The sequence below is a fragment of the Triticum urartu genome, chromosome 5A, assembly GCF_056163025.1.
Source record: "Triticum urartu cultivar PI428250 chromosome 5A, HENAU_Tu73, whole genome shotgun sequence".
In the NCBI taxonomy this organism is placed as follows: Eukaryota; Viridiplantae; Streptophyta; class Magnoliopsida; order Poales; family Poaceae; genus Triticum; species Triticum urartu.
In genome coordinates this window covers 476922024-476947018 of record NC_141877.1, presented here as the reverse complement: position 1 = coordinate 476947018, position 24995 = coordinate 476922024, and the positions used below count along the sequence as shown (strand labels likewise).

The following is a 24995-nucleotide window of genomic DNA, read 5'->3' as shown; positions in this document are numbered from 1 at the left end:
ATGCTCAAATAAGGTCAAATTTGGCACAAACCTCACCGAAGCATTTTTCACCTCAAGAGGAGGCGGATCTGCGGCGGCGTCGGCGGGAGGCAGAAACCCTGACTTTTTTGTGAAGGAGGAGGAAGCGGCTACGTAGTTGACGTATTTGGCCCGGCATGTCGTCAGTGGCTGGGCCGATGCCTGGATCTGGATGAGGTGGCCACTATGAATGTAATCTCCCGGCTAGTTATATAGCTTTCCCTCAAAAAAGAAAAGGCTACTTATATAGCTTTTACCCGAAAAAAGGATACAAATACGTTTTTACGGGATATACCCCCATTTTCAAACTATTTGAAGGGTTCTCTGAGCGATGAGTCAACCAAAAGACACTCAACACCCCACGACCAATACATATGGGTGCCTCCTAATGCAATTTGAAACTGAATATAGCTGCGACTAACCGAGGAGACAAAGTAATATTGACAAAACAAGAAGAACACAATAATACAAACACCACGTAGAGCTTAGTTTATAAGAAATATATATCGAGCGCTCCTTTCTTACCATATTTTCTAACAAAATACATAACCCGGATTCTGATAGGTATTCCAGTCTTTAGATGCAGTCCTATGCATACAGCTACACCAGCGCCCAACAGTTGGATGAAAATGGGAGGGTTAGTTCCCACTTCCTGATGATGAGGCTTTGAGGTCAATTCCATGGTCATGCTTATAGATGTCTCCACAGGCGAGAAGTCCCATGTTGTTTTGGGTCAGCTGCATAGTCCTTTTTGCAGTGGATACAAATCGCTCGCGCTCTATCCATCTTCGTGAAGTGATTCCATACTTTTGATCTTGGTTTTGCTTGTGGTGTATTTATAGGTTGTGGATATGGATGGTGTTGGACAGTGATGCTTGTTGCAGCATTTTCAGTGTTCCCCCGCATCCTTTTGCTTCTGTCAAGCACCAAAGGTGATTCACAAATCATAATGCCTAATTTCTGGATTCTGGGCATATGTTTCCTTCAGGTTTCCATTCCCAATTACAGGCATGTCACTGAACTGAGGAGAACCAAAGTCTCCATGATAAGGTGCCTTCAAATTGTGCCTGTTCTGTTTCATCATAGAATAAATAGACTCGAGAAGTGCCTTCTGCTCACTGTCTTCTCAGCAATCCAGTGGCAGCAAAAACAGGGGGTAATCCAGTTTAGAGAGCTGACTGACATCTTTCGAGAAACAAGGCATGTTCGAGAGAAATGCATCTCCAGCAACCCCATGTCCCTTCTGTAGATGATCGATGCCCCACATATGCATTCCTAAATCCCCACATATGAGCATCGGCAATGTGGAATGCCACATGACATGTTGAAATGCATACTCCGTGACTGCGAAAACCATCAAAATGTGAGCGCCCATTCTTGAGTCTGTTTTGGGCTTGTTTTGTAAAGGTTCTATAACCTTCCCTGGCCAATTACGTTTCTCGATTTATTCGACTTTCTTCTAGTTTTTAAAATTTAGGAACATTATTTTGATTTCCTGAAAACTTTTAAAATGCACGAATATTGTCCGATTTTCATTTTCTAAAATTTTTGAACATTTAGAAAATCAAATCACAATTTTCTAAATTCATGATTCCTTTTTCGAGTTTGAGAACATTTTCCGATTCTTTTGTTTACATTCTCCTTTTTCCTAGTTTTTTATTTCCTTTTTCTTGTTCCATTTTTTGAATTCACAAGATTTTTTTTCCATAGGAGATGTTTTAGTGTGTGAGGTCCGTGCTAATTTTTAGCTCATTCAGACATCTGAGTAGTTCTCAGCAAAAACAAAGGGTCCGAACAGTACAAGAACAGTAAACTGTTTCGCATACCAAAATTTGTATTTTTTGCTAAGGGCTACTCAGATGCTCAAATAAGGTGAAATTTGGCACAAACCTCACCGAAGCATTTTTCACCTCAAGAGGAGGCGGATTTGCGGCGGCGCCGGCGGGAGGCAGAAACCCTGACTTTTTTATGAAGGAGGAGGAAGCGGCTACATAGTTGACGTATTTGGCCCAGCATGTCGTCAGTGGCTGGGCCGATGCCTGGATCTGGATGAGGTGGCCACTATGAATTAATCTCCCGGCTAGTTATATAGCTTTCCCTCAAAAAAGAAAAGGCTAGTTATATAGCTTTTACCTGAAAAAAGATACAAATACGTTTTTACGGGATATACCCCCATTTTCAAACCATTTGAAGGGTTCTTTGAGCGATGAGTCGACCAAAAGACACTCAACACCCCACGACCAATAAATATGGGTGCCTTCTAATGCAATTTGAAACTGTATATAGCTGCGACTAACCGAGGAGACAGAGTAATATTGGCAAAACAAGAAGAACACAATAATACAAACACCACGTAGAGCTTAGTTTATAAGAAACATATATCGAGCGCTCCTTTCTTACCATATTTTCTAAGAAAATACATAACCCGGATTCTGATAGGTATTCCAGTCTTTAGATGCAATCCTATGCATACAGCTACACCAGCGCCCAACAGTTGGATGGAAATGGGAGGGTTAGTTCCCACTTCCTGATGATGAGGCTTTCATGGTCATGCTTACAAATGTCTCGATAGGCGAGAAGTCCCATGTTGTTTTGGGTCAGTTGCATAGTCCTTTCTGCAGTGGATACAAATCGCCCGCGCTCTATCCATCTTCGTAAAGTGATTCCATACTTTTGATCTTGGTTTTGCTTGTGGTGTATTTATCGGTTGTGGATAGGGATGGTGTTGGACACTGATGTTTGCTGCAGCATTTTTAGTGTTCCCCCGCATCTTTTTGCTTCTGTCAAGCACCAAAGGTGATTCACAAATCACAATGCCTACTTTCTGAATTCTGTGCATCTGTTTCCTTCATGTTTCCATTCTCAATTACACGCATGTCACTGAACTGAGGAGAACCAAAGTCTCCATGATAAGGTACCTTCAAACTATGCCTGTTCTGTTTCATCATAGCATAAATAGACTCGAGAAGTGTCGTCTGCTCACTGCCTTCTCGGCAATCCAGTGGCAGGAAAAACAGGGGGTAATCCAGTTTAGAGAGCTGACTGACATCTTTCGAGAAACAAGGCCTGTTCAAGAAAAATGCATCTCCAGCAACCCCCTGTCCCTTCTGTAGGTGATGCCCTACACGGCCACACATGAAGTGTTTCACAAAAAACTATCACAATTGAGGTTCACGTCCCACAAAACTACCACTTTTAAAAAAGTGACTAATAACTACCAAAAAATTAGAAACTCGTGACTAAAAACTACCATTTTAAAAAATGGCCAGTTTAGAAGACTTAAATGTGTTTATGACATACGGGGCCCGTGTGTCAGGGCAGACGTGACGGGAAAGTCAACTCCGTTTATATTTTACCGTCAAGCTGACCATTACGACAGGTGGACCCCACACATCAGCATCACCTTCTTCCTCCTCTCTCTTTGACATTTCAACAAACACCTTACCAGCAGTAGAGCAGCACACCGGCGGTAGTCCGGGATGCCGAATCGCCGATGAAGTCTATCACCACCTTCGCAGCAGAGATCCAGCAGGATGCCGTGGACGCCGCCGGCAAGCCGGATGGCGGCGTGCCCCGGCCGTCTCGGGTCCGCCATCTTGCTCTTCTCACCGCCACCTTATGCGCACCGATCTTCTACACGCACTACGGCGTACCAGGCAGCATGGGTGGAGTTGGCCAAGCACCTACTCCGCCATGGCCACAACACCGTCCTCGCCGTCGTCGACCCACCGGACGGCGACGCCGCCTAGGCCGCCGCCGTGGCCCGACTCGCCGCGGCTAACCCTTCCATCGCCTTCCGCCTCCTCCCGGTCCCTCCCAGCCCGGACCCCGCCGCGCACCCGGTCAGGCGCGCCCATGACACGCTCCGCCTCGCCAACCCCGCGCTCCGGGCCTTCCTGCGCACGCTGCCGGCCCCCGCCGACGCGCTCCTGCTCGACATGTTCTGCGTCGACGCGCTCGACGTCGCCACCGAGCTCGCCCTCCCCGCCTACTTCTTCTTCGCCTCCGCCGCCAGCGACCTCGCCGTCTTCCTCAACTTGCCGTACCTCTACCCCCGGCCTGCCGTCCTTCAGGGACATGCGCGACGCGCTCGTGCGTTGCCCCGGCGTGCCGCCGATCCACGCGGTGGACATGCTGGTCACGGTGCAGGACAAGGAGAGCGACCTCACCAAGGTCTGGCTGCACCAGTTCAAGCGCATCGCGGAGGGGAGGGGCGTGCTGGTCAACAGCTTCGACTGGCTGGAGCCCACGGCCCTGAAAGCGCTCGCCGACAGCGTCTGCGTGCCCGACCGACCGACGCCGAGGGTCTACTGCATCGGGCCATTGGTGAACGGCGGCGACGCGGGCGCAGGCGGCGAGAAGCGGCACGAGTGCCTCGCGTGGCTCGACGCGCAGCCGGAGAAGAGCGTTGTGTTCCTCTGTTTCGGCAGCAAGGGCGCCTTCTCGGCGGCGCAGCTGAAGGAGATCACTCGCGGGCTAGAGAGCTCCGGGCACCGGTTCCTGCGGGCGGTGAGGAGCCCGCCGGAGGAACAGAGGGAGTTCCCCGAGCCGGACCTCGAGCGGCTGCTCCCGGCTGACTTCTTGGAGAAGACGAGAGGCAGGGGCATGGTGGAGGAAGAAGGTGATGCTGACGTGTGGGGTCTACCTGCTAACGGTCAACTTAACTGTAAAAAATAAGCGAAGTTGACTTTCCCGTCATGTCAGCCATGACAAACGGGCCTGCATGTCATAAACATATTTAAATCTTCTAAACTGGTCATTTTTTAAAAGTGGTGGTTTTTAGTCACAGGATTCCAATTTTTTGGCAGTTATCAGTCACTTTTTTAAAAGTGATAGTTCTGTGGGACGCGAACCTTAATTTTGGTAATTTTTTTTGTCAAACACTCCCCACACATGCATTCCTAAATCCCCACATATGAGCATCGCCAATGTGGAATGCCACATCACATGTTGAAATGCATACTCCGTTAATGCGACAACCATCAAAATGTAACCGCCCATTCTTGAGGCTACAACCATGGGACATACCATTTTTGTTATTGCAATATGGAATCCAGGTTTGAGCCAATGGCAGCTTGTGTCCTTCACAAATAATTGTGAGAATTTGCAATATATCAACCAGAGCAGATTGACGGCCGTGATTTAGTATCTTGAAAGGTGAAAGGACAACAACAGTTATTAATTAGAATAACAATACGCCAGCTTGATGTTTTTTAAGGTAATAAAATATTCCTTCTGAAAACTTTGGAACACTAGTACACTTCCTACACTATTTTCTTGATGTAAAACCAAAAATAGCCCACACTAACACTTCCATAGCATAAATGGTTTGATCCAAGCTTATTCACATTGAACCTCAAAACCAGTTTATCAAATATGCAATTTACAAGAGGGAGATAAACTACATTGTAGATTGCCAAGCAATTAAATTGTTATTCTGACCCGTTGTCAAAAAAAATTGTACTCTCACCGAACATTTGCGTGAAGAACCTAGCCTCAAGTCATGTACACATCAGATCAGTCTCACTCCCAATTCATCTTATTTGCGATAATTATAAGTTCAAGAGCAGCAACATATGACTTTGATGTGGATCAAACACAGGTAACTGAGGCAAAAGGCAACGGTGATTTCAGAGAGCACATCTCTGTTAAACTTTCTCGAAATGGACATCACTGTTAATCTTTCTTGGAGATGGGCCAACTTATGATGAGCATTTAGCCATCTATAATACCTAAATAGTTCATCCCCACTATGCTATTTCTCTAGACATGCAGCCTATCCACCTCAGCAAACTGCCACATTAGCGATTATTTTCCATTTTAACCAATTTTTATTGACATTTTTATATGCCGCTTCGTTGCTCCCTTTTCCAGACTTAAAGTGCATACCGAAGCCCAATGGTCTCCAAACGCAAACATAAGAAAGAAGCCCAACTGTCTGTCCCCACGCCCACGGCATACCCTTCGTTTCCACCTCCCGGCCGTAATGTCAAAACAAAAAACGCAGCAGTCGCACCCGCTGCCGCCCGTGATGGCGGAGGGGGCGGCGGCCTGCCCGGGCCGGCAGAGGCGCCGCGGCCGTACGAGCTGGTGTTCGCGGCGGCGGAGCTCCGCTCCATGGACTGCAACCTCTCGGCGCTCTGCGACAACGTCCAGGCAGAGGGATTCGGCTCCGGCGGCTTCTCCAATGTCGTTGTCAAGGCCATGGGCGTCACCTACCGTCTTCACCGTCTCCTCATCTCCCGCAGCACCTATTTCAGGTGGGCTTCCTTCTCGAATACAGATGCGGCGACCGAGTATTTAGGATTCCATATACTGTCAATGCATCAGCACGTCTATTGGGCTGCGCCGTGTGGATGTTTCAATAGGTCTCATCCCCTCCCTTCAGCAAGCAGCACACTGTAGATGAGGAGATTGACCCCAAAGTCCTAAGTTGGCTATGGTTATCCCATCCTCAAATCCCCAAAAGTATGCAGTTTCCATTTTCCTTTGTCATGTGCATGTCAACAAAAAAGAGATTAGTGTTAGATTCTCATGTACCAGATTCAGTTGTTTGCCTTGAAGTTGTTTATATTTATCAGGAGGAAGAGGTCAGTCTTTCCCATCCAAACTTAATTGAGTACAATTTCGAATTTTAATCTTCCCAAGCCTGCACAGTGAATGATAATGGTTTTTGTGATACATGAGCCAGTACCATCGCTCATCTTGATCTGCTATTTGGATGACAACACTTTGGTGGAATTGTACTTCTCTCCATGTTGTTTGCAGGCAAGCCAATGTTACAGATCCAGCCAGGATAACTTGACTTCGGTGGACATGTACTTCTCTCCGTGTTGTTTGCAGGCAAGGCATTGTTACAGATCTAGCCAAATTAAATTAACATGTTTGTTCTCCTCATATTCCTTATCTAATGGCTGGTTGTACGTGGGATGTGGCTTGGGCAAAATATTATTTTCGTAATTGTTCAACCATTTGAATGTTTATGGCACATGTAATTGTTTGTACACAAGTATCAACTGCAGATAGTGTTGATGAAAGTCTGAGGTATGTTCTCCACATTAAAAAATATAGATAAGTTCAATTGAGCTATCTGGATTGATGTCTTTCTTATATTTACAATATGTATATCATTGTATCATGACCCGTGTAGCTGTATGCCCATGAAATATTTGGTAATAACAGTATTGAGCATCCCTAAGTGATTTTAGATATGCCTTTGCAGGTTGTGCTTTACGATATACCAAGTGAGAGATTCGACAAGAACTGGTATTTTCCAATCAGAGAGGTTTCTTCATCATTTTGTGGAAAGTACAACATTTAACATGTGTTTGTCTTAGTTATGTTTCCAACCAGTGTATCATCGAGTAATTTCTATTCCAAAAGTGTCGTAGTTTTCCCTTGAAAAAAGAACAATTCTACTTAATCGACAATAGTGGTCATAGGCTAGCATTCAAAGATGTGCTTCCCTTTTAGCTTTTGCCAAATATCTTCAGAATTGTACCGTCACTCACCTGAATAATCTTTTGATCTCCATAGATGCTATGTTTGTCACCATATTTAATCCCAGTCTACTACTCCCTCCTTCCCAAAATAAGTGACTCAACTTGTATTCATTGGCCCATGCTTTGCTGATTGATTCAGATCAAGTCCATTGTTTGCTTGAATTTGTACTGTGAGAAGTTTCGAAAGAAGACAAGTTCTTCTTAACCCATTTCAGTTGAAAGTCAACCCCCATAATTTAGAGGGAAAAGGAATAAGTCTTCATCAGTATCGACTATCGAGGCACCGTTCCATACGTCAATCCTCTGATGCACTATTGTAGTGCAATTTAGATATATCAAATCATGTTGACCCTCAAGAATTGTTAATACAATAAGATCAAAAATTGATATCTATACTCTGGCCGTGCATCCATTAAGACTCTGTCTATTACCAGTGAAGAACCTATTCTCTTTGCTATTAAATTGTAGACCTTGGAAATTTTAGTGCTGATTTGTGCTTCTATTTAGTTGCAATGCTACTTTTAATGACTACCAAGAGATCCCGCAGCAATGCACGGGGTGTCATCTAGTTTACACAATGCAGCACCACAAAGTAATTTAGCTGATACTCTGTATAATCGATCGTGTACTTCCAAATATGGTCTAGATAAGAGGTCATGACTAAACAGAGACACAACTTTCTCAATCAATCATGCTTACACGCCTACTCTGAGGCCTCAAGAACAGCATTAAGTCTCAGCTATCATCATCAGAATTACTACGTTCAGCAGCAGAAGAGAACTACAAGCTTTGTTTGCTAGCCACGACGATCACAGCCGAATCTCCCCTTCCTCTAAATCTTCTTGGAAGCTTTGACGCTGCGGCTGCTGCTGCTGCTTCAGGTCGTCGTCGTCAGCCTTGTCCTTCGGGAAGAGTCCCATCTGTCGCAACAAGTTGTTCGACCTCGCCGTGTTGTACTGATCGATGCCGAGCACCTTCACGTCCTCGTCTAGGCTCTCGTTGAACATTGCCGTCCTCTCCATCTCGAGCACTTGCTGACGGGCCTTCTCCCTCGCCCGGGACGTCGCCTCATTTCGCCGCCTTTCCAGAATCTCGCTGGCACGGGCGATGAGGTCGCGTGTTGGAGGCCTAGTGTTGGCAGCGAGCTCTGCCGGAGCTGGACTGTCGATGCTCTGGTGAGAAGAACCAGAAACCAAACCGTTGCTGCCGCTGATGGTTGCATCTTCGCCAAGATTCTTCAGAGGTGAGGCCTCGCTGCAGATGTCTACAAGCTGCACTGGTGTCGGCCTGATCGGCAAAGGGGAGACGCCGCCGACGATGTCAACGTCTTCGTCCTCCTCCTCGGCCATCATGTTCTTGTGCTGATGCGTGGACGGATTCGCCCTCTCTCGAACGAACTTGTCCAGCTGCTTCTGCATCTCCACAAGGGCCTTGTCTTGGACGGCGTTCATCTCGATCTCGATGTAATCGTCGCAGATGCCGCGGCGGCTCTGCTTCTTCAACAGCTCCAGGATATGAGCAGGGAGCACATGAGATTCAGAGAGCTTGGCTAGCTTGGTGAGGTCCGCGTAGAGTTGGCTCCGCTCCTTGGACGTCATCTTCCTCACGGGAACGGCATGGGACGCCTTCCTCTTCTTGGCTGGCGGCTCCTCGGCTGGACGACTGTCCTTGACGCGCACGCGGGGAGCTGACGGGGCCGAGGCTGGAAGCACGGCGGCCGCCTCGGCGAGGAGGCGACGGGCCACGACGAGCTCTGCTTGGAACCGCTGGCGAAGGGTCTCCAGCGGGCGCTTCCGGCCGGACATGACGCAGAAGGGCTCCCGGTTCCGGTGGGCAACCTCCATGGGAACAGCGAACGGCGGTCGCTGTGGTAAGGGCCGGAAGAGGCGATTGGAAGCGCGCGGTGGAGGAGAGGAGACGATGGGGAAGATTGGATGGGCGCTGTAGATGGGATCGAAGGCCTTTTAACTAGTGAAGTGATCCGTGATGTGATCGAAGCCGTGTTCATTTGTGATCCGGGAAGAAATCGGAATGCAGTCCGAGTCAGTTCAGTACAAGCTTTGGATTTGGTTGCTTGCATCTCAAGCTTAGCTTGATTCATCACGACCATGGCTTCATTTTCTCCCGACACCTTTCAGGATGCGGAACCGCGCGAGTACTCTGAGATACTCTCTCGTCGCCGAAAATTATATTACTTACGGACGTTTTCATTAGGACCTAATTGTTCCTTCTGTACACGAAAAATGTACAATGTATATGAAAAAGGTATTTATAAAATGGTAAACATGTACAAAAATAATTGTTCATACGTATACAAGAATGTATAATGTGCATGACAAAAGTAGAAATCAAATGTTTTCAAAAAATCTTAATCATGTATTGGAAAGTTGCTAAATGTGTACAAAAAATGTTCTTGGTGTATACAAAACTTTTAGACACGAAAAAAATTATTTTTAAAATGTTAATTGTCTATTTTTAAAATTATAAAGATGTATAAAAAAATCTTGATGTATATGAAGAATGTACATTGTGTGTGAGAAAGGTAGTAATGTATTGAAAAAAAAAAGAAGAAAAACGATGTAAACCTAATGAAACAAATGAACAATGTGAAGACAGAAGAAAACCAAGAACAAAAGATAATAATAAAAAGAAAAAAAACTGGTAAAAAGCCCTCCCGAAGAAGCCAATGCAAAACAGTCAAAATAATGCTTGAGTACTGGGCCGGCCAAATACACCGCCTTTTAGGCGCCCTATTAAAATCAGCACCGGTTATATATAGACATAGTGGCTGGATAACCGGAAGTGCTATTCTGAGCTCGATCACAGATGCGCCCGTTATCTGAATCGCCCGTTGGCATCTAGATCCACACCAGTCCACTGTATGTGTCAGGGTATTCCAGTTAGTATATGTGCACAAATTTCGGGCCATGGCCCACCAACTATCGCAATCAATGGGACGGTTGCCGTCTAACACGGGAAGGCTCAGACGCGGGACACCGTTCTGGGCCACAGCTCAGACGTAATGACGGGCGTCGTTTGCCCCTTTATTTTTCTCCACCCCCTCCACACAGCAAGATGTTTTCATTATTACCTTTAAAAAAAGCAAGATTCTTTCACAGCGCCGCCATCCCAGATCTGAATGACCAGATCATTCAACAGAACAAACCATACTGCAAAAATAAGCAAGATCACCCCAAGGATTCAACATACAAATTGCAAGAATCAGTAAGATCAAGCAGCTAACTACGACAACAGCCATCATTCGCACCATGGACATTTAATTACTGAAATAATGCTAGATTTTTTAACTGCAGTTCAGCCTGCCAACGAGTGCAACACAAAATCTAAAATAATCCACAACACAACATAACAGGTTTACAACTAACAAAAAACAGCCCGTCGGGCCTAGCACTACACTCCAGCATCCCACATTTGCTAACCTCATCTCCATTGCCTTAGTGCAGGTGTTTCTCCTATGGCCCTCAACCCCACAATTCTTACACCTCGCAGACTTCCGAGGTTGCTCCCTGGACATCACCCATGTCCAAACATGTTGTTCTTTTATGCAATTCATCGTCCGATTCTTGTCTGCAATCATGACATAAGCAAGTTAATCAGTTCATCCTCAAAGAATCATAAGGTTATCATCTTACATCATCAAACAAGCCATATTACCAATGAGTATTGTCTTCGGCGCCACGCCTCTCATCATCTGTAGAAAATCTGAAAAGACACACTCAAAACTTTCCTCAGTCTCGTCGCATACCAGTACACCAGCCAGTATAATACTTTGAAAATTGTTGTTAACCCCAACAAAAAGTCTTAAGGGCATGTCGTAAAGGTTAGTCCGGTACATTGTATCAAACATCACTATATCACCAAAGAAACTGTACTTCAGCCTGCTGCTGCCATTCGCTCACATCAAGTTCTTTATCCGACCCTCTTTGTCTGCCTGCACATGGTATGTAAAGTGTGGATCCTTTGCCCCCAATTCAGCAAACACTTCCATTGTCTTCCTCACATCGTCATTCGCCTGCTCCTAGCTAATCTTTCCACATAGATTTTTCAGAGACCTCTTCGTAAACGGCACATTCTTCATTGACCCGAAAAAACTCCCAACAATGTTGTACATTTTTTGCAAGGTTGACATTGTTCTGCCTCACCTGCTTGATCAAGTCACAACTCACGACTGTACACATCAATGTGTTTGTGGGATGGCCAATGAATCTTCTGCCAAAATTTGGCTAGAGAGAGTGGATGTGCTTCTCCTGTGCTGAACGATGTACCACTCATTGTCCTCTGATCTGAGTAATCTGATCAACGCATGACACTCACACCGGCAGGTGTTGGGGAACGTAGTAATTTCAAAAAATTTCCTACGCACATGCAAGATCATGTGATGCATAGCAATGAGGGGGAGAGTGTTGTCTACGTACCCAACGCAGACCGACTGCGGAAGCGATGACACGACGTAGAGGAAGTAGTCGTACGTCTTCACGATCCAACCGATCAAGCACCGAAACTACGGCACCTCCGAGTTCGAGCACACGTTCAGCTCGATGACGATCCCCGGACTCCGATCCAGCAAAGTGTCGGGGAAGAGTTCCGTCAGCACGACGGCGTGGTGACGATCTTGATGTACTACAGCAGCAGGGCTTCGCCTAAACTCCGCTACAGTATTATCGAGGTATATGGTGGCAGGGGGCACCGCACACGGCTAAGGAATAGATCACGTGGATCAACTTGTGTCTAGAGGTGCCCCCTGCCTCCGTATATAAAGGAGCCAAGGGGGAGGGGTGCGGCCAGCCCTATGGAGGCGCAGGAGGAGTCCTACTCCTACCGGGAGTAGGACTCCCCCCCCAATCCTATTCCAAATAGGATTCCCAAGTGGGAAAGAGAGAGATAGGTGGCCGGCCACCTCTCCTAGTCCTAGTTGGACTAGGGGAGGGGGGGAGGCGCGCAGCCCACCATGGGCAGCCCCTCTCACTTTTCCACTAAAGCCCAATAAGGCCCTTATGGCTCCCGGGGGGTTCCGGTAACCTCCCGGTAATCCGGTAAAATCCCGATTTCACCCGGAACACTTCCGATATCCAAACATAGGCTTCCAATATATCAATCTTTACGTCTCGACCATTTCGAGACTCCTCGTCATGTCCGTGATCACATCCAGGACTCCGAACAACCTTCGGTACATCAAAATGCATAAACTCATAATATAACTGTCATCGTAACCTTAAGCGTGCGGACCCTACGGGTTCGAGAACAATGTAGACATGACCGAGACACGTCTCCGGTCAATAACCAATAGCGGGACCTGGATGCCCATATTGGCTCCTACATATTCTACGAAGATCTTTATCGGTCAGACCGCATAACAACATACGTTGTTCCCTTTGTCATCGGTATGTTACTTGCCCGAGATTCGATCGTCGGTATCCAATACCTAGTTCAATCTCGTTACCGGCAAGTCTCTTTACTCGTTCTGTAATACATCATCTCGCAACTAACTCTTTAGTTGCAATGCTTGCAAGGCTTATGTGATGTGCATTACCGAGAGGGCCCAGAGATACCTCTCCAACAATCGGAGTGACAAATCCTAATCTCGAAATACGCCAACCCAACATCTACCTTTGGAGACACCTGTAATGCTCCTTTATAATCACCCAGTTACGTTGTGACGTTTGGTAGCACCCAAAGTGTTCCTCCGGTAAACGGGAGTTGCATAATCTCATAGTCATAGGAACATGTATAAGTCATGAAGAAAGCAATAGCAACATACTAAACGATCGGGTGCTAAGCTAATGGAATGGGTCATGTCAATCAGATCATTCAACTAATGATGTGACCTCGTTAATCAAATAACAACTCTTTGTCTATGGTTAGGAAACATAACCATCTTTGATTAACGAGCTAGTCAAGTAGAGGCATACTAGTGACACTCTGTTTGTCTATGTATTCACACATGTATTATGTTTCCGGTTAATACAATTCTAGCATGAATAATAAACATTTATCATGAAATAAGGAAATAAATAATAACTTTATTATTGCCTCTAGGGCATATTTCCTTCAGTCTCCCACTTGCACTAGAGTCAATAATCTAGATCACATCACCATGTGATTAACATCGATAGTTCACATCATCATGTGATTAACACCCATAGTTCACATCGCCATGTGACCAACACCCAAAGGGTTTACTAGATTCAGTAATCTAGTTCACATCGCTATGTGATTAACACCCAAGGAGTACTAAGGTGTGATCATGTTTTGCTTGTGAGATAATTTTAGTCACCGGGTCTGTTATATTCAGATCCGTAAGTATTTTGCAAATTTCTATGTCAACAATGCTCTGCATGGAGCTACTCTAGCTAATTGCTCCCACTTTCAATATGTATCTAGACCGAGACTTAGAGTCATCTAGATTAGTGTCAAAACTTGCATCGGCGTAACCCTTTACGACGAACCTTTTTGTCACGTCCATAATCGAGAAACATATCCTTATTTCACTAAGGATAATTCTGACCGCTGTTCAGTGATCTACTCCTAGATCACTATTGTACTCCCTTGCCAAATCAATGCAGGGTATACAATAGATCTGGTACACAGCATGACATACTTTATAGAACCTATGGCCAAGGCATAGGGAATGACTTTCATTCTCTTTCTATCTTCTGCCGTGGTCGGGCTTTGAGTCTTACTCAACTTCACACCTTGTAATACAGGCAAGAACTCTTTCTTTGACTGCTTCATTTTGAACTACTTCAAAATCTTGTCAAGGTATGTACTCATTGAAAAAACTTATCAAGTGTCTTGATCTATCTCTATAGATCTTGATACTCAATATGTAAGCAGCTTCACCGAGGTCTTTCCTTGAAAAAAAACTCCTTTCAAACACTCCTTTATGCTTTACAGAATAATTCTACATTATTTTCGATCAACAATATGTCATTCACATATACTTATCAGAAATGCTATAGTGCTACCACTCACTTTCTTGTAAATACAGGCTTCACCGCAAGTCTATATAAAACTATATGCTTTGATCAACTTATCAAAGCGTATATTCCAACTCCGAGATGCTTGCACCAGTCCATAGATGGATCGCTGGAGCTTGCATATTTTGTTAGCACCTTTAGGATTGACAAAACCTTCTGGTTGTATCATATACAACTCTTCTTTAATAACTCTATTAAGGAATGCAGTTTTGTTTATCCATTTGCCAGATTTCATAAAATGCGGCAATTGCTAACATGATTCGGACAGACTTAAGCATAGATACGAGTGAGAAACTCTCATCGTATTCAACACCTTGAACTTGTCGAAAACCTTTTTTGCGACAATTCTAGCTTTGTAGATAGTAACACTACTATCAGCGTCCGTCTTCCTCTTGAAGATCCATTTATTCTCAATTGCTTGCCGATCATCGGGCAAGTCAACCAAAGTCCATACTTTGTTCTCATACATGGATCATATCTCAGATTTCATGGCCTCAAACCATTTATCAGAATCTGGGCTCATCATCGCTTCCTCATAGTTCGTAGGTTCGTCATGGTCAAGTAACATGACCTCCAAAATAGGATTACCGTACCACTTTGGTGCGGATCTCACTCTGGTTTACCTACGAGATTTAGTAGTAACTTGATCTGAAGTTACATGATCATCATCATTAGCTTCCTCACTAATTGGTGTAGTAGTCACAGGAACAGATTTCTGTGATGAACTACTTTCCAATAAGGGAGAAGGTACAATTACCTTATCAAGTTTTCTACTTTCCTTCCACTCACTTCTTTCGAGAGAATCTCCTTCTCTAGAAAGTATCCATTCTCAGCAACGAATGTCTTGCCTTTGGATCTGTGATAGAAGGTGTACCCAACTGTTTCCTTTGGGTATCCTATGAAGACGCACTTCTCCGATTTGGGTTTTTAGCTTATCAGGTTGAAACTTTTTCACATAAGCATTGCAACCTCAAACTTTAAAGAAACGACAACTTTGGTTTCTTGCCAAACCACAGTTCATAAGGCGTCGTCTCAACGGATTTAGATGGTGCCCTATTTAACGTGAATGTAGCTGTCTTTAATGCATAACCCCAAAATGATAGTGGTAGATCGGTAAGAGACATCATAGATTGCACTATATCCAATAAAGTACGGTTATGACGTTCGGACACACCATTATGCTGTGGTGTTTCAGGTGGCGTGAGTAGTGAAACTATTTCACATTGTTTTAACTGAAGACCAAACTCGTAACTCAAATATTTTACCTCTGCGATCATATCGTAGAAACTTTTATTTTCTTGTCACGATGATTTTCCACTTCACTCTGAAATTCTTTGAACTGTTCAAATGTTTCAGACTTATGTTTCATCAAGTAGATATCCCCATATCTGCTCAAATCATCTTGTGAAGGTCAGAAAATAATGATACCTGTTGTAAGCCTTAATATTCATCGGACCATATACATCAGTATGTATGATTTCCAACAAATCTGTTGCTTGCTCCATTGTTCCGGAGAACGGCGTTTTAGTCATCTTACCCATAAGGCATGGTTCGCAAGCATCAAGTGATTCATAATCAAGTGATTCCAAAATCCCATCAGCATGGAGTTTCTTCATGCGCTTTACACCAATATGACCTAAACGGCAGTGCCACAAATAAGTTGCACTATCATTATTAACTTCACATCTTTTGGTTTCAATATTATGAATATGTGTATCACTAAGATCGAGATCCAATGAACTATTTTCATTGGGTGTGTAACCATATAAAGTTTTATTCATGTAAACAGAACAACAATTTATTCTTTTACTTTAAATGAATAACCGTATTACAATAAACATGATCAAATCATATTCATGCTCAACGCAAACACCAAATAACACTTATTTAGGTTCAACACTAATCCCGAAATTATAGGGAGTGTGCGATGATGATCATATCAATCTTGGAACCACTTCCAACACACATCGTCACTTCACCCTTAACTAGTCTCTGTTTATTCTGCAACTCCCGTTTCGAGTTACTAATCTTAGCAACTGAACTAGTATCAAATACTTAGGGTTTGCTATAAACACTAGTAAAGTACACATCAATAACATGTATATCAAATATACTTATGTTCACTTTGCCATCCTTCTTATCCGCCAATCACTTGGGGTGGTTCCGCTTCCAATGACCAGTCCCTTTGCAGTAGAAGCACTTAGTCTCAGGCTTAGGACCAGACTTGGGCTTCTTCACTTGAGCAGCAACTTGCTTGCCGTTATTCTTGAAGTTCCCCTTCTTCCCTTTGCCCTTTTCTTGAAACTAGTGGTCTTATCAACCATCAACACTTGATGTTTTTCTTGATTTCTACCTTCATTGATTTCATCATCACGAAGAGCTTGGGAGTTGTTTCCGTTATCCCTTGCATATTATAGTTCATCACGAAGTTCTACTAACTTGGTGATGGTGACTAGAGAATTCTGTCAATCACTATCTTATCTGGAAGATTAACTCCCACTTGATTCAAGCGATTGTAGTACCCAGACAATCTGAGCACATGCTCACTAGTTGAGCGATTCTCCTCCATCTTTTAGCTATAGAACTTGTTGGAGACTTCATATCTCTCAACTCGGGTATTTGCTTGAAATATTAACTTCAACTCCTGGAACATCTCATATGGTCCATGACGTTCAAAACGTCTTTGAAGTCCCGATTCTAAGCCGTTAAGCATGGTGCACTTAAACTATCAAGTAGTCATCATATTGAGCTAACCAAACGTTCATAACGTCTGTATCTGCTCCTGCAATAGGTCCGTCACCTAGCGGTGCATCAAGGACATAATTCTTCTGTGCAGCAATGAGGATAAACCTCAGATCACGGATCCAATCCGCATCATTGCTACTAACATCTTTCAACACAATTTTCTCTAGGAACATATCAAAATAAACATATGAAAACAACAACGCGAGCTATTGGTCTACAACATAGATATGCTAATACTACCAGGACTAAGTTCATGATAAATTAAAGTTCAATTAATCATATTACTTAAGAACTCCCACTTAGATAGACATCCCTCTAATCTTCTAAGTGATTACGTGATCCAAATCAACTAAACCATGTCCGATCATCACGTGAGATGGATTAGTCTTCAATGGTGAACATCATTATGTTGATCATATCTACTATATGATTCACGCTTGACCTTTCGGTCTCCGTGTTCCGAGGCCATATCTGCATATGCTAGGCTCGTCAAGTATAACCCGAGTATTCTGCGTGTGCAAAAATTGGCTTGCACCCGTTGTAGATGGACGTAGAGCTTATCACACCCGATCATCACGTGGTGTATGGGCACGACGAACTTTGGTAACGGTGCATACTCAGGGAGAACACTTCTTGATAATTTAGTGAGAGATCATCTTATAATGCTACCGTCAAACTAAGAAAAATAAGATGTATAAAAGATAAACATCACATGCAATCAAAATATGTGACATGACATGGCCATCATCATCTTGTGCCTTTGATCTCCATCTCCAAAGCATCGTCATGATTTCCATCGTCACCGGCATGACACCATGATCTCCATCATCTTGATCTATATCAATATGTCGTCACATGGTCGTCTCGCCAACTATTGCTCTTGCAACTATTGCTATCGCATAGCGATAAAGTAAAGCAATTATTTGGCGCTTGCATCTTATGCAATAAAGAGACAACCATAAGGCTTTTGCCATTTGCCGATAACTTCAACAAAACATGATCATCTCATACAACAACTTATATCTCATCACGTTTTGACCATATCACATCACAACATGCCCTGCAAAAACAAGTTAGACGTCCTCTATTTTGTTGTTGCAAGTTTTACGTGGCTGCTACGGGCTTAAGCAAGAACCAATCTTACCTACGCATCAAAACCACAACGATAGTTTGTCAAATAGACTCCGTTTTAACCTTCGCAAGGACCGGGCGTAGTCACACTCGGTTCAACTAAAGTTGGAGAGACAGTCGCCCGCAAGCCATCTATGTGCAAAGCACGTCGAGGGAACCGGTCTCGCGTAAGCGTATGCGTAAGGTTGGTCCGGGTCGTCTCGTCCAACAATGCCGCCAAACCAAAGTATGACATGCTGGTAGGCAGTATGACTTATATCGCCCACAACTCACTTGTGTTCTACTCGTGCATATAACATCAACATAAATAACCTAGGCTCGGATGCCACTGTTGGGGAACGCAGTAATTTCAAAAAATTTCCTACGCACACGCAAGATCATGTGATGCATAGCAACGAGGGGAGAGTGTTGTCTACGTACCCAACGCAGACCGACTGCGGAAGCGATGACACGACGTAGAGGAAGTAGTCGTACGTCTTCACGATCCAACCGATCAAGCACCGAAACTACGGCACCTCCGAGTTTGAGCACACGTTCAGCTCGATGACGATCCCCGGACTCCGATCCAGCAAAGTGTCGGGGAAGAGTTCCGTCAGCACGACGGCGTGGTGACGATCTTGATGTACTACAGCAGCAGGGCTTCGCCTAAACTCCGCTACAGTATTATCGAGGTATATGGTGGCAGGGGGCACCGCACACGGCTAAGGAATAGATCACGTGGATCAACTTGTGTCTAGAGGTGCCCCCTGCCTCCGTATATAAAGGAGCCAAGGGGGAGGGGTGCGGCCAGCCCTATGGAGGCGCAGGAGGATTCCTACTCCTATCGGGAGTAGGACTCCCCCCCCCCCAATCCTATTCCAAATAGGATTCCCAAGTGGGAAAGAGAGAGATAGGTGGCCGGCCACCTCTCCTAGTCCTAGTTGGACTAGGGGAGGGGGGGAGGCGCGCAGCCCACCATGGGCAGCCCCTTTCACTTTTCCACTAAAGCCCAATAAGGCCCTTATGGCTCCCGGGGGGTTCCGGTAACCTCCCGGTAATCCGGTAAAATCCCGATTTCACCCGGAACACTTCCGATATCCAAACATAGGCTTCCAATATATCAATCTTTACGTCTCGACCATTTCGAGACTCCTCGTCATGTCCGTGATCACATCCAGGACTCCGAACAACCTTCGGTACATCAAAATGCATAAACTCATAATATAACTGTCATCGTAACCTTAAGCGTGCGGACCCTACGGGTTCGAGAACAATGTAGACATGACCGAGACACGTCTCCGGTCAATAACCAATAGCGGGACCTGGATGCCCATATTGGCTCCTACATATTCTACGAAGATCTTTATCGGTCAGACCGCATAACAACATACGTTGTTCCCTTTGTCATCGGTATGTTACTTGCCCGAGATTCGATTGTCGGTATCCAATACCTAGTTCAATCTCGTTACCGGAAAGTCTCTTTACTCGTTCTGTAATACATCATCTCGCAACTAACTCTTTAGTTGCAATGCTTGCAAGGCTTATGTGATGTGCATTACCGAGAGGGCCCAGAGATACCTCTCCGACAATCGGAGTGACAAATCCTAATCTCGAAATACGCCAACCCAACATCTACCTTTGGAGACACCTGTAATGCTCCTTTATAATCACCCAGTTACGTTGTGACGTTTGGTAGCACCCAAAGTGTTCCTCCGGTAAACGGGAGTTGCATAATCTCATAGTCATAGGAACATGTATAAGTCATGAAGAAAGCAATAGCAACATACTAAACGATCGGGTGCTAAGCTAATGGAATGGGTCATGTCAATCAGATCATTCAACTAATGATGTGACCTCGTTAATCAAATAACAACTCTTTGTCTATGGTTAGGAAACATAACCATCTTTGATTAACGAGCTAGTCAAGTAGAGGCATACTAGTGACACTCTGTTTGTCTATGTATTCACACATGTATTATGTTTCCGGTTAATACAATTCTAGCATGAATAATAAACATTTATCATGAAATAAGGAAATAAAAAATAACTTTATTATTGCGTCTAGGGCATATTTCCTTCAGCAGGACCTAGTGTTCTCCACGCCAGCCTTCCCCTGCAAGAAAATTTCACAGCGTGTGCATAAATTCCCCACAAGAAAAAGGAATAGAAAAGAATTTATGCTGGCTGCCGACGGCACATACCGAGCACCCGCACACGATCTCCTGCATGCCCTTCATCCTCTCGACATTCACTCTACTCTTCTTGTACCTTATTCCAAATCCTCTCTCCCAGGAATAAAGGTTGCAGAAATCATAAGCTTCTCCTAGCGAATCAAAGCTTGCGCCCAGAATCGGCACAATGACGTTCTTAGAAGGGTTCTCTGCATACCCCCTTACAATTTTCTCAAATGCAGTCACACACGACGAGCATGGTTTCCTGCAACGAGCGTCCGTGCCTATCCTCACCCTGCAATTGCAGTGCCCATGCCTTAGGAATTGTGCCACACTTCCAAACCCAACATCCCCATGAAATAGGGATTAAATCCAAGAGATGCAGACATTTCCCAACCCAACAGCCTCATAAATGCAGCTATTAAAATTTAAATCTAACAACTAACCACATTTTCCGAACCAAACAGCCACATCGAACAGCAATTACACCTAGCCCATCTCAGGAAACACGAAAAGAACTAAAACCGTCCCACAATAATGATCTTTCATATGCATTTTCCGCCGCTCACAAGCACCAACAATAGAATGTTTCTATTTTCAATGTCTTGTACCTGGAACCCCATGAAAACCACACCCAAAATGGGCTGACTGTACCAGTTGATTCATGCCCATAATGCACATTATAACCATTGAGAGGCCTAACAATTTTTCTAATCCTACATCATTTTGATGCGACCCCCATCTAATCCACTGTCACACTCTGCTTGCAATTGTAAACTTCGCAACTATATCAATTTTCAAAGTGCAGTAAATGGAAAACCGCAAAAGGGATTCGAGCTGACTGACATCTTAGCCCATCCAGGTAGCAGCGGTGTCATCTTACCAATGGACATTTCCGATACCTGCAGTGACGACTCGCATCTATCCTTCCCGCCCCTTCCCTCCTCGTAGATCTGTGCGTCCACACTCGTGGCCAGCGCTGGCGAACTACCAGCCCCCTTGCATGTTGCTATCGCCTGGACGGCGCCCGGGAGCGAAACCATGACAACCGGATCCATTGGAGCCGCGCTCTCATCCACCTCCTCAACAAACAGAAACTTGCACACAACCATGGCCACAAAAAAAGAGATGAGTCAACAAATTAGAGACTAGAACACCCTGGATTCGCCATCTACCACAGAGGAGATAGATATGCCTGCAAAATACGAATGCACTATTCACTACACGTGTCCATGATCATGGTTAACTTTTCTCTCAAAAATTAAACGCTGCATTCATACCAGTTTAGACTACGGATTTACATCTGACAATCCATTGCTAATTATATCACACTATAATTCCACAGGCCATGTACCCGGAATTCTAGCTACATATATTAAAACTTGCAGGAGACTGGTCTATCTTCAGCCATCAAATTACTAATAAACTTCATTACAGGTAGCACTTGCTCATTTCCGAAGATCAACAGAGAATTGCATCAGGTTCAACATTATACTTCTCTATTTTTTGTGTCGATAATTAAATGCCGAAACATTCCCAACTGTCTTGCAAAATACCAATGCCCTATTCACTACAGGTGTCCAGGATCATGGTTAACTTCTCTCTCAAAAATTTAATGCTTCATCCACACAAGTTTACTAGGGGATCTACATCTGATAATCCATTATACACCATCATGCCCACCAGAACTCAGCCTAAGAAAATTACCAGATGCCCAAACCTATTCATGCAAACCTGCTCCATGCCAGCGAAAAATTGAAAACTACACACAGAGATTAATGAGGATGCACCTCTTAGCCCAACCAAGTGCCTGCATGTTCATCTTCCCGGTGGACAATTCCGATGCCTCAAGGCGTCCTTCCGGGGGCAGTAGCACCGATCCTCACCGTGCACTCGAGATTACTCGTGTCAGGACCTATGCATTCCCAAAAATCTTATGGAATCAGCTGCACGTAGTTTTTGTCTAGCGTTTTCGAGTTTTGCAGACTCTCCATATGCTCTAGGCCTATTTTCATGACCACATAGAACCATACAACTCGGTGCCGTCAATCATCCATTTGAAACCACTTTGCATTGTTTCTCATTTATGCTATATTTTTACATCGACCTTCTACACTCATTTCATTCATCTTATATGCAGCAGGACAAAACATAGGACAAACTAAATAGCATCTACAGCATTTCCATTTCCAACTGCAGATTCCACATTTTGCACCATTTTAAATGAATGTTTAATTAACTGCCTGTCGACTACTGTCATGGATCTACAGAGTTTTGTTATGTACATAGTATACTTAATGTGCTCTCAAAATCTATAAAAATGGCTCCACTGCTCAGTTCTAGAGTTTAGTACGGCCTCCCCAGCTATATTATAATTGCAGTGCTGTGTCTACTAATCTTAAATCGGCAAGGTGCATTGGCTATCTACTACCGCAAACAATTCAGTCAACAACACTGCACGGCCATACACAGCTTGAAAATAGGTTACTGAAATTCCTCATAGCACTGATCGATTTAAATCCAGTTCCCCTCACCTCTTATTCCGACCAAGATCCTAGGGATCCATCTTCCCCGTCGATTGCCGCCGCTCCACACCCGGTAGATCTGCTCTTCGCCGCTCACACCCGTGGCCTCCTGCGGTGCCACCCGCACAAACGTTCGCCTAGTACCATCCGCCGGCGAATCTTCCGACCTCCTCAATCAGAGTGGATCTGTGGCGGAGAAAGCATAGAAAACCTCAGCCGCCTGAGCTCCACTCTTCAAATCGCACGCTACGGTGGACAAAAAATGCATCTGACTGACATACCTCATGATTGGCTGCACGAGGAACTCCATTTTGCGCGTCGACCACCTGTTCTCCGTCACTATATCTCTCCTTCGTCAGTTACCAAAAATGGCGGCCGAGTTGAGGAAGAAGATACTAGAACTGCATTCCGTTCGAGACTGCCGCCCTCTGAACGAAAGAGATTTATCGGAGCCACGGATCAGACGGACGTAGGTGAAACTGGGCCACGGCTCAGCCCGTCACCAGTTGACGGCCGTCCTGAACTGGCCCACTTCCCAGGTCTGCCACATACGTATTCCCACACAGTGCCCATTTACCAGCAATTCTTAGCCCACCGTATAAAGAATCAACCCAGATCCCCACACAGCAGCGAACGCACGGGATATCGAGCACATCTGTGCTCGTGACCAGTTACTCCACGTCCCTGGATAACCATGTATTCCCCTAACCCGCGCAACACAGTTATTCTATAAGTCTGTTTTGCACTTGTTTTGTAAAGGTTCTATAACCTTCCCTGGCCAATTTCGTTTCTCGATTTATTCAACTTTCTTCTAGTTTTTAAATTTTAGGAACATTATTTTGATTTCCTGAAAACTTTTAAAATGCACGAATATTGTCCAAATTTTTTAACATTTTCTAAAATTTGCAAATATTTAAAAAATCAAATCACAATTTTCCAAATTCATGATTCCTTTTTGGAGTTTGAGAACATTTTTCGTTTTTTTGTTTTCATTCTCTTTTTACCTGGTTTTTTTATTTCCTTTTTCTTGTTCCATTTTTTGAATTCACAAGAGTTTATTTTTTCATAGGAGATGTTTTAGTGTGTGAGGTCCGTGCTAATTTTCAGCTCATTCGGACATCTGAGTAGCTCTCAGCAAAAACAAAGGGTCCGAACAGTACAAGAACAGTAAACTGTTTCGCATACCAAAATTTGTATTTTTTTATAAGAGCTACTCAGATGCTCAAATAAGGTCAAATTTGGCACAAACCTCACCGAAGCATTTTTCACCTCAAGAGGAGGCGGATCTGCGGCGGCGTCGGCGGGAGGCAGAAACCCTGACTTTTTTGTGAAGGAGGAGGAAGCGGCTACGTAGTTGACGTATTTGGCCCGGCATGTCGTCAGTGGCTGGGCCGATGCCTGGATCTGGATGAGGTGGCCACTATGAATGTAATCTCCCGGCTAGTTATATAGCTTTCCCTCAAAAAAGAAAAGGCTACTTATATAGCTTTTACCCGAAAAAAAGATACAAATACGTTTTTACGGGATATACCCCCATTTTCAAACTATTTGAAGGGTTCTCTGAGCGATGAGTCAACCAAAAGACACTCAACACCCCACGACCAATAGATATGGGTGCCTCCTAATGCAATTTGAAACTGAATATAGCTGCGACTAACCGAGGAGACAGAGTAATATTGACAAAACAAGAAGAACACAATAATACAAACACCACGTAGAGCTTAGTTTATAAGAAATATATATCGAGCGCTCCTTTCTTACCATATTTTCTAACAAAATACATAACCCGGATTCTGATAGGTATTCCAGTCTTTAGATGCAGTCCTATGCATACAGCTACACCAGCGCCCAACAGTTGGATGAAAATGGGAGGGTTAGTTCCCACTTCCTGATGATGAGGCTTTGAGGTCAATTCCATGGTCATGC

At 44.4% G+C, this 24995-nt stretch overlaps 3 protein-coding genes and 1 pseudogene across 3 annotated transcripts; 2 read left to right on the top strand and 2 right to left on the bottom strand.

Moving 5' to 3' along the window:
• Window positions 1–3551: 3551 nt before the first annotated feature.
• LOC147972078 (anthocyanidin 5,3-O-glucosyltransferase-like) lies at window positions 3552–4695 on the top strand (annotated as a pseudogene).
• A 1221-nt stretch (window positions 4696–5916) lies between these two features.
• Window positions 5917–7582, top strand: LOC147972077 (uncharacterized). Its single transcript, XM_087524219.1, has 3 exons — window positions 5917–6278; window positions 6787–6861; window positions 7241–7582. The coding sequence occupies exons 1-2, from the start codon at window positions 5917–5919 to the stop codon at window positions 6821–6823; spliced, it is 399 nt and encodes a 132-aa protein (XP_087380345.1). The 3' UTR covers window positions 6824–6861; window positions 7241–7582.
• Window positions 7583–8329: 747 nt separating this feature from the next.
• Window positions 8330–9364, bottom strand: LOC147972076 (uncharacterized). Its single transcript, XM_087522930.1, has one exon. The coding sequence runs from the start codon at window positions 9362–9364 to the stop codon at window positions 8330–8332; it is 1035 nt and encodes a 344-aa protein (XP_087379056.1).
• Window positions 9365–11718: 2354 nt separating this feature from the next.
• LOC147972075 (uncharacterized) lies at window positions 11719–22366 on the bottom strand. Its single transcript, XM_087522929.1, has 6 exons — window positions 22335–22366; window position 21702; window positions 21391–21641; window positions 20575–20839; window positions 20459–20486; window positions 11719–11864 (listed from the first exon to the last, which is right to left on the bottom strand). Exons 1-6 carry the CDS (start codon window positions 22364–22366, stop codon window positions 11719–11721), a joined length of 723 nt encoding a protein of 240 aa, XP_087379055.1.
• Between the last annotated feature and the right edge of the window lie 2629 nt (window positions 22367–24995).